The 9,750-nt window shown below is 35.1% G+C and overlaps 1 protein-coding gene across 1 annotated transcript in view; it reads left to right on the forward strand.

Moving 5' to 3' along the window:
• The first annotated feature begins 269 nt into the window (after positions 1-269).
• LOC143741306 (CUB and sushi domain-containing protein 3-like) overlaps positions 270-9,750 on the forward strand; it is a 323,702-nt gene continuing 314,221 nt past the window's right edge. The window contains exon 1 of the mRNA XM_077233739.1: positions 270-420. Within this exon, the coding sequence (XP_077089854.1) occupies positions 270-420 (151 nt within the window). The remainder of the gene's footprint in view (positions 421-9,750) is intronic.

Consider the following 9,750-nt stretch of genomic DNA (forward strand, 5'->3'; position numbering starts at 1 on the left):
GACTCGTTGTGAAATGCAACGTGCATGCGAATGCATGCGTTCATTAGAGATGCATTGAAAGCGGCATGCGCTGCTGTGTAAGTGAGGAGACTCATATGAGGAGTACAGAGAATACTTTGTGCCCCTGTTGGCGAGATGGTTGAGTCCTCGTCAAGGTTCTGCTGCTGTTGGTCTCCTCATACATCCAGCGCTGACTGACTCCAGATCAGTCCCTCTCTCTCCCTCTCTCCAGCGCGAGGAATGCCCGTTTCTGCCGGACACCTGACACTATGAGAGCAGATGATAATGATGGATGCCGAGGATTTTTAGTGCTTTCGAATAGAGGATTTATCAGATGCGCTCGCGCTACCACGATGACGATTAAAACTGGATTTATCATTGGGAATATAGTGTTGTGCTGTATACTGTCGTGTGCTCAGGGTAAGTGCTGCTGTTTCAGGGGCTGCAGGTGTCTATGGATCAGATGGAAAAACGCAAAAACATAGTTTACTGAGCCTCAGTTATATATCTGTGCAATGCTGAGCACACCTGCATTCATATGCCTTCGGAACTAACAGAGGCTTTTTATACGCGTTCTCTAGTCGAGTGCGTTACCGTTACCACAGGACATTGATAGGGATAAATCGCTTTTTTTGCTAATTTGTTCTCGTTTTGTCCCGGTTCTCATTTCATTCTCAGTTCTCATCAACATCTAGAGATACTGTATGGAAGTGAACAAAAGTCTATCTATCTATCTATCTATCTATCTATCTATCTATCTATCTATCTATCTATCTATCTATCTATCTATCTATCTATCTATCTATCTATCTAAATGCTTAAATTCTCTCTCTCTCTCTCTCTCTCTCTCTCTCTCTCTCTCTCTCTCTCTCTCTCTCTCTCTCTAGATATTAATGCATTATGTAGCATTTTTGTATTTTGAAGTGACTAATATATTTCTTGTGTGAACGTAACATACACTACATTTAAAGATAAAAACATGGCATTTTAAAGTATTGTAAGTTTTTTCCTAGGGAAATGTTTATTGTACTCAACAATGTGAATGTATAGATTTACAGTAAAAATGTAAAGGGTCATTCCCACAATTCCCTATGTGAATCATCACATTTGTTTAGAATTTATTTTAAAACTTAATTTTTTCTTCCTAGATTTGTTACCTGGACATTTTATGTTACATATGGCCTTCCACATTTATTATTATTATCAGTAAATTTTACAGTAACACATTCTAATAGCTCAAATAAGTTAATATTATAAAATTCAATGACATACTGTATAAGGACCTGTGAAATATATACCAGAATGCCAACCTCGTCATACTTGTAACATTGTCTCATAATTTTTTATATATATATATATATATCATATTTATTGCAGTAACATGGAGGATTTTATGGAGAGTCGGGTAAATATGCAATCTAGATAGGTGGATGGATTTATCAGATTTTTGTTTTATGATTTCATGTTTTTACTGTAACATTAGTTGGAGTTGCACCTTTAAATGTTCCATTTGAGAGGCGTTTATTTTTATTTCCCCAGTTACTCTGACAACTCATTTTCTCTGATAGCATTTCTCTTCTCATACTGTATAAAATAACTGGTCTTATTAATCTTTTTAATGAAGTGCACAGTTCAGGGTTTCTTCAGGGCTTTGCTTTAATGAAAAGCGCAGGTTGCAAGGGTCTTGTAGAACAGGACAGCAGGCGTGATTGATGCTGTTCATATGTTGTTTATGCATTAGATTTATATCTGGCAGACTAAACCTCACAGAGAGATTCAGAAATAGCTCATAACTGTCCGTCTGTCACACATAGCGACTCTTAGGGTAAAAGTAGTGACTTGAGAAGAATTAATAATCAGAGATATACTGGAGATTGTGTGTTGTGTGTCAAATATTGAACTGTTTTGATTGATCTGTTTGTTTCGAATACACAGTATGAAATTCTTCTATAATTAACACGATCTCATTTGACGTGACTCGAAGCCGACCGGATGAGTAAAAAATCCCACACGCTGCTGTTTAAAACCATTTTACTTCCAACAAACACCTTTAAACTCGAGCAGCGTTCCCTCACATGTGTTCGTGTGACTCAGTCTAATGGAAATCTAATGGAAATCACAGAATGAAGTTGAGCTGCCGCAGCACGACATTATCCTCCCTCGGATTCATTTTCAGCTTTCTTGTGCATGTTCGAGTGCTAAACAACAACAGCAGATCATTGTGCATGTAAAGTCCTCGTTATGTTGTAGGGAAATGTCATACATTGAAATGCCATTGAACAGAAAGCATGAATACTGTATTCATCATAATGTCACATTGGTAAATAATGGAGCTCTTTTCATGAATGCAAACATTTAGTGGCTTTCTTCTATCAACAGTGTTTCGACACAAGGCCGCGGGATTGCAGTCGTGGCTTTGAAGTTATTTCTCATATAATGTCCTTGGCCAAACAACAGCGCTGCCTTCAAGGCTCTCTTGATGCATTTTTAATAAGAGGCGCTTGGAAAATTGGGCTGTGTGTTGAATTGGGAAGCCAATGAAATAACTTTTCATCTCATTTGATATTATTGATCTGGGTCCCACTCGATCGGTCGTGGTCTGGTAATTTTAACAGTTTGAGTCTCTACATGTTCTTTCATTTTCTCAGTTGGAGGATGAGCTTGATCTCTAGTGTTTGGGTTTAGGAGTAGTTCATTCATTATTTAATATTTACTCTCCCTCATGTTGTTACAAACCCTTTAGCTGTTTATTTTTTTAATAATCTTTAGGCAGATCTTGTTCATAATGTCCAGAACACCTACAAGTAAAACAAAACCCACTTCTGCTCCATGATAAGCCTCACAAATCTCATTCACTTTGGTTTCAGTTTCAACAGTGTCTCACGTCATGGTTTGACACGCTAAACGCTGAACCGACAGCACTTCGAATATTTGCAGAAAGGAGAATGAAATTTGAGCGCTGAAGTGCATGAGAAGATTGTCTCTGAATACCAAATTGTGCTTTGTTTCAAAGCTACTCTGTGAAAATATATGATTTTAAAGTGCTCCTATTATAATATTTTAAATGTTTTTGAGTCTCCTACAATACGTTTACATGCATCCATGCTTTCTCATAGTATTCATTGCACATCCCCTCATTTATAAAACAAAGGTCTGAAACGGTTAGTTTGAAGATTCAGTCTCTCTAAGCCCCGCCTTTCTGAGAGCTGCTCTGCTCTGATTGGTCAGATGGCCTAGTCTGCTGTGATTGGTCGACCACTTACAGCATGTGTAGAAAACGAAACGCTCATTAGCATATCTGAACTCTATACCTCAACACTTGACGCAGTGATACGAACAGTAACAATGGCATTTTTTGTGTTTTACTGTATTAATCTCGTCCTTCTGAAGTTCATCGAAGTGATTCTGGCATTATTCAAATTTGTTACATTGTAACGTAAGTTTGCTGCAGGAAGTGAGACTGGAATTACTGACGACTCGTTTCGAAAGTTCAGAATCAATTCTTTTAGGAGACAATAACTTTATTTGTCGTGGACTTTGATCTTTAAAACTTTGCAGACCTTATACATTCACAAACAGCTCTATTTCTATTTAAAAAGAACTATACAATCTACAATAAAAACCTGTTAGTTGGTTAACAGTAAGTTCTCTTTCTATATACGGTGATAAACTAATAGTACTTTTCAATAAAAGCAAATACTGTTAAAGTAAGAAGTCATCTTATAATTTACAGTGAAAAAACATTCCCAAAATCCATGCGTGACACTTTTATTTTGTCTCATCACTTATGTACATTATTGCATTATTTTAGTGACATGTTAGTTAGTGACCCTGTACTGTGTGTTCTATACTACTGTATATTCGTATTTACCTCAGCTCTTTAAAACCTAGAATATTGCTACTGTTTTTTTTACTGTAAAATTCTGGCAACCAAGCTGTCTTTTTAAATGTAAATTTCACAGATTTTTTTTCTGCATTTAATTGTATGACTTAAAAACATGGATCACTCAAAAAAATAATCTGTTGAACCAACTTAATTCAATTAAGGAAAGGTTTTCCACGAAATTTAATTATATTTATCCAACAAAATCGAATTTGTTTGAAATGATTTGTTGTAATCTTGCTGTATGAACTTAAATTAATTTGGTCAAGACTACTAAAATATTTGTGTCATTCCTAAAGATAGAATTTTGTCAAGTTACCCAGATTTAATTTTTGTCCTCCCTAAAATCTCCAACATTATAATTTTAGCTAGTTTGACTCAATAGTTACTTCCAATGATAGTAGCTACTAGCATTCAATTTAAATAAAACATCTTTTCGCATAGTAATATTAGATATGACTTATGCAGGTCGGTAAGTGAGGTTTCATGCATATAGTCTGTATACTGAGTTTCCACATCCTAAACACAGTCGTCACTCTTCTGCATAATGGTAACCACAAAATTCAAAAACATTACATAAAGTCCTCTAAGTTTCTGACATAACTGAACATTAAATACTAACATCAACTAACAACATCTTTACATTTACTGAAAAACACATAAAATAACATTTTAATCCCTAAATTTACCCTCCTAATGCAGTCCCTTGAGAAGCATGCTGGGAGCTACAGATCCACTGCCAAGTTAGTTGTCAACAAAAATAATTCATGTAGTTTTCACACAAATGAATTAAGTAAACTTCAGTTTTAAATATATTACGTTGATTGAACACAATTAAATTAAGTTGTGACAAAATATTAAACAATTGTGTTACTTTTGCTTATTTTAATTAATTAAATTTAACAGGAGGCAAAATCTATTTTTTTGAGTGATTAGTGCACAAGTCATTTAGATGATATGTTGCTTTTTTGTCCTTTTTAAAGCTTGACAGTCATGGTCACTATGAACAATAACAACAAGAGCACAAAAATTCTCAAAATTTGTCTATTGTTTTAAATTGTTCAACATCAAGACCTTTTCTGTCGAGTGTTGGTTGAATAGCAAAGCAAACCCCGGAGATGCCTGTGTTTCTCCTTTAAGCAGTGATGGACTGTGGAGGACGTGATCCGTAGCGCTCATCGATGCTTTAATTACATGCTCAGATGCTAACTGTAGTTTACAGTGAGCAGAAGCTCAAGATGCTGCGGTATTTTAGGAGTCCATTATCTAGTTACTGTAAAAACGAATGCTTGTGACGAGCTTTCTCATCTATCTCGTGCTTTTCTCAGTGAAAGTGTAGAGCTATAAATGGATGTGAATAACAGTTCAGATCATTTGGTTTCGAAGGAATTTAACGAGAAGTATTTGATTTCAGGCTTTAGTTTGAAGAAGGATTTAGTTATTTTTTTATACTACCATTTAAAAGTTTTGTGGTCAGCAAGGATGCATTATTAAATGAATCAAAAGTGACATTTATATTCTTAGTAAATATTCTATTCAAAATAAATGCTGTTCTTTTGAACTTTCTATTTATCAAAGAATCCTGAAAAGTAAAATGTGTCCCGGTTTCCACAACAATTTAAATATACAAAAAATGATGAATGTTAGATATATCTTTATTTGTTTACATCTGTTTGCACACAATGGCATATGTTGCAGTGTAAAGTTGATCATAAAATCAGCATATAATGTCATCTTCGACTAAAAAGCATTGTTTTTACTGAAAGTTTTGGTGATCTCGACACTGCCTTGTTTCACTCTATAAAAAAATGCTGGGTTGGGTCAAATATGGTGAAACCCAAATGTTGGGTTAAAAATGTAATTAAAAAATTTGACCCAACGGCTGAGTTTGTCCATATTTGACCCAAAGTTGGTTTAAAACAACCCAGCATTTTAGCATCAGATTCAGAAATATCCTGTTGGATATGACACACAGCAACTTGTGCAATTGTTCTGAGCCATGTTTTCAGTGTCCTAAGAGCAATTTAACTTATTTCATCCTCAGCTGATGAGACTGAGATGACAAGGGTTTCAACTTGATCAAACAGACCTCTCATTTCAACAGACCAAGCAATTTTGTGTTTTCATGTGTAACGTGGACTTTCCATAGTCATAATGATTTTTATACTGTACAAACTGTGTGTTCTATCCCTCTACACTAACCCTATCACAGATAACTCTCTGCATTTTCAAAAATCGTCACTCGAATCGTCACACACACAAAAAAAATCCCCACAAGGATTTTGGAAATTGCCATCTTTGTGGGGACATTTTGTCTTTGTCCCTACAAAAATGGCAATATACGAAAATGTTGTCCTTATGGGCATTTTCGTTCTTTACTTCTAGTTTACCGCATCTAGGTTTCCTTCGGAAGAGCTTTGCCGCTTCGCACAACCAAATGTAGCTACAGCCTCTCACAAGTTAGAAAGAAAACACAAAGCCAATCAGCTTAGGGATGTGTGTTCAGGAGGCGGGACCTAGATCTATTAACCATTTGTGTTCCAGGATTAGCACATTTTGCTCAGAACGCTCTAGTAATTTTAATCTAAATGAGATGTTTCCTGGTTAAATAAAATAAGAAATACATAAAACCCACAAGACCCAACCAGGCAACAGTGGTTATATATAAATATATTTTAATTTTGTATCGAAATTATTGCTAGGGACAAATCAGTGTCACTGGATAATGGTAGTATATCGTCCGAGCGTCCCTACTAAATGTTTTGGATCGGTAAGATTTTTGATTAAAAATACAAAAAAAACAGTAATATTGTGAAATATTATTATAATGTAAAATATCTGTTTTCTATGTGAATATATAGTAAAGTGTAATTTATTCCTGTGATCAAAGCTGAATTTTCAGCATCATTACTCCAGTCTTCAGTGTCACATGATCCTTCAGAAATCACTATAATATGATGATTTGATGCTCAAGAAACATTTATGATTATTATCAGTGTTGATAACTGTTATTTACATTTTTATTTCAGGATTATTTGATGAATAAAGTAAAAAAAAAAAAAAGCATTTATCTGAAATATAAATCTTTTGTAACATTAAACACAACCGTTCAAAAGTTTGGGGTCGGTAAGAATTTTTATTTAATTTTTTGGGGGGAAAGAAATAAAAGAAATCAATACTTTTATTCATCAAGGATGAAATAAATTGATCAAAAGTTGCAGTAAAGACATTTATAATGTTACAAAATATTCTATTTCAAATAAATGCTGCATGTTCTTTTGAACTTTATATTCATCAAAGAATCCTGAAAAAAATTACACAACTGTTTTCAACTCTGATAATAATCATAAATGTTTCTTGATCATCAAATCATCATATTATAGTGATTTCTGAAGGATCATGTGACACTGAAGACTGGAGTAATGATGCTGAAAATTCAGGTTTGATCACAGGAATAAATTACACTATATATATTCACATAGAAAAGAGATATTTTAAATCGTCATAATATTATACAACATTACTGTTTTTTTTTGTATTTTTAATCAAATAAATGCAGCCTTGGTGAGCAGAAGAGACTTCTATTAAAAACATTAAAAATCGTACCGATCCAAAACTTTTGAGCGGCAGTGTAAGTTGACATTTTATTTTATTCAAAAACTTGTTTAAATCTTAGTTTTTTTTGCAGGTATGTTTTATCATCCACTAGGTGAAAATAATAAGTGCTATTGCTTAAAGTATGAACGGCTCATGCCGCATGATTTCAGGATAGCATTCCTGTTCGTAACCTAAACCATGTGTGGCAAATGTTTGAACAAATCCCTAAAGCGAAGCATGAGTGACAGTAGTGATGTTGTGTATCCGCTTATTTTCTATCCGTCTCCTACCTGTGCTTCGTCTCTTCACATTTATCTTCTGACATTCGTTTCTCAGAAGACAGCACAGTCTTTTGTTTTAAGCAGCTTTGGAAAGCTTTGGGTTGCACAAGCGCTCAGTTATCAGGCTCTTCACAGGGTTCAGCTGAGAACCGCTTGATTGACAAACACACTTAAGTTCATTACACAAACACTGTGAAACCCTGTGAAATCCAGGAATCCTGGTCTTGGAAAGCAGGCGTTCTCACAAACTGAATAACAGATGGCAGAACTGGGCGATCGTGATTATTATTCACTGGTTTATCAGCCCGATCTGGGCCGGCAGGATTGTAGAAAGTAAAGGGCTTCTGGTAATTGACACTGATGAAGTTTGATTAGTTGTGTTGCTTTAACACTCCTCCAAAGTCCCGCCGGGTTTGCCGTGTAATGATAATATTCGTCTTGTTTGTGCTCTCTTCAATAATTCAAGCGTTTTTGATTCACATCACATCATCTGTTCCTTGTCCAGCGATTGCTTTTTGTCAGAAGGGATTACCTGTGATCACTGGCTTAGTGGTTTCTTCACTTCTTAGTGAACTTAATCCACATATATTGCCTCTTTTGAATGTTTCCTCAAAGTGTCTCAGATTTGGGAAATCTTTGTCAGTTAGACATTAAGCACAAACTGGCAAATTATAATTCTTAAAGGGACAGTTCACCTAAAAATGGAACTTCAAACCTGTGTTAATGTCAATGCATAACAAAAAATATCTTAAATTACGCTTTTTCAAATATTATCTTTTCTAGTTTGTAATAGAGCTGTTTGTGAATGTAAAAGATCAAAGTGCACGACGAATAAAGTTATTGTCTCTTAAAAGAAAGAATTGATTCTGAACTGCTGAAACGAGTCGTCAGTAATTCCAGTCTCACTTCCTGTTACAATGTAACTCATTTGCATAATGCCAGCCTCTGGTCTTGATTGGCTGAACAATCAACTCTTAGCTCTGCCCTCAAACACTGTAGTGTATCTGAGGCTGGAAGAGTTTGATTCGTGTTGTTCGTGTCGAGAAGACGCTGTTTTCTGCAAATCCACTGATGAGATTGATACTGTAAAACCCACACTTTATATAAATGAGGAAAATTCAGATGTTAATGAACATTTAGTTAAGCGGTCGACCAATCACAACACCTGAGCCATCTGACCAATCAGAGCAGAGCAACTCTCAGAGAGGCGGGGTTTAGAGAGACTGAATCTTCAAACTAACCGTTTCAGACTCATTGAGAAATGAGGTGATGCTGCGATGTATATTAGAGAAAATTAAAGTGTTTTTTGAACTTGGATGCATGTAAACCTGTTGTAGGAGACTCCAAAACAACATTAGGATCTTTAAGAAAAACAGACAGGTTTGGAGTAAAGTCAAGTTGATACAGGTGTCCCAGCGGAGTGACCATCACTTGTTCATCACTTGTAACATATGGTTATCGCTAATGTATCGCAATGCATCACATATCGTCCAAATGCATTTTTGACTGTCTCAAAAGAAATCCAGCAGCGTTTGTATGAATTCACCTCCTAAAACAAACATCACCTTAATGTCACATCTAATGATCTAGAACAAATTCAAGTGAGCTTGACAAAAACCCCAAGCACATATTTAATGTCTACAGTGCTTATTTCCCAGTAGAAATGGACTCATGAGTTGGAAAATAAATTAGCATTTAGAAATTGATTTACTTTTTTCAACCTCTTAATTTTGAGGATGTTTGTACGTGCATTGAAAAGGCAGCATTTTCAGTTTCCAGACACAGCCTTGAGCATGTTTCATGTTATTGTTATAATATTTTTTATCATTTTAAAACTTAACATGCATTTTTAACTCTATAAAGCCTGACAGATGAAATAAGTTAGAAAGGAGCGTTTGTTGAATCTTTAGACAAAATGTGTTTTTTGTTAAAGTCGCCCTGTAGTCAATAATTTTATCCCTTAAAACTCATCTTTGATCACCAAAATTA

This window comes from Siphateles boraxobius, unplaced genomic scaffold (genome assembly GCF_051911475.1).
Source record: "Siphateles boraxobius isolate OS27281-9 unplaced genomic scaffold, OSU_SipBor_1 186, whole genome shotgun sequence".
Lineage (NCBI taxonomy): Eukaryota > Metazoa > Chordata > Actinopteri > Cypriniformes > Leuciscidae > Siphateles > Siphateles boraxobius.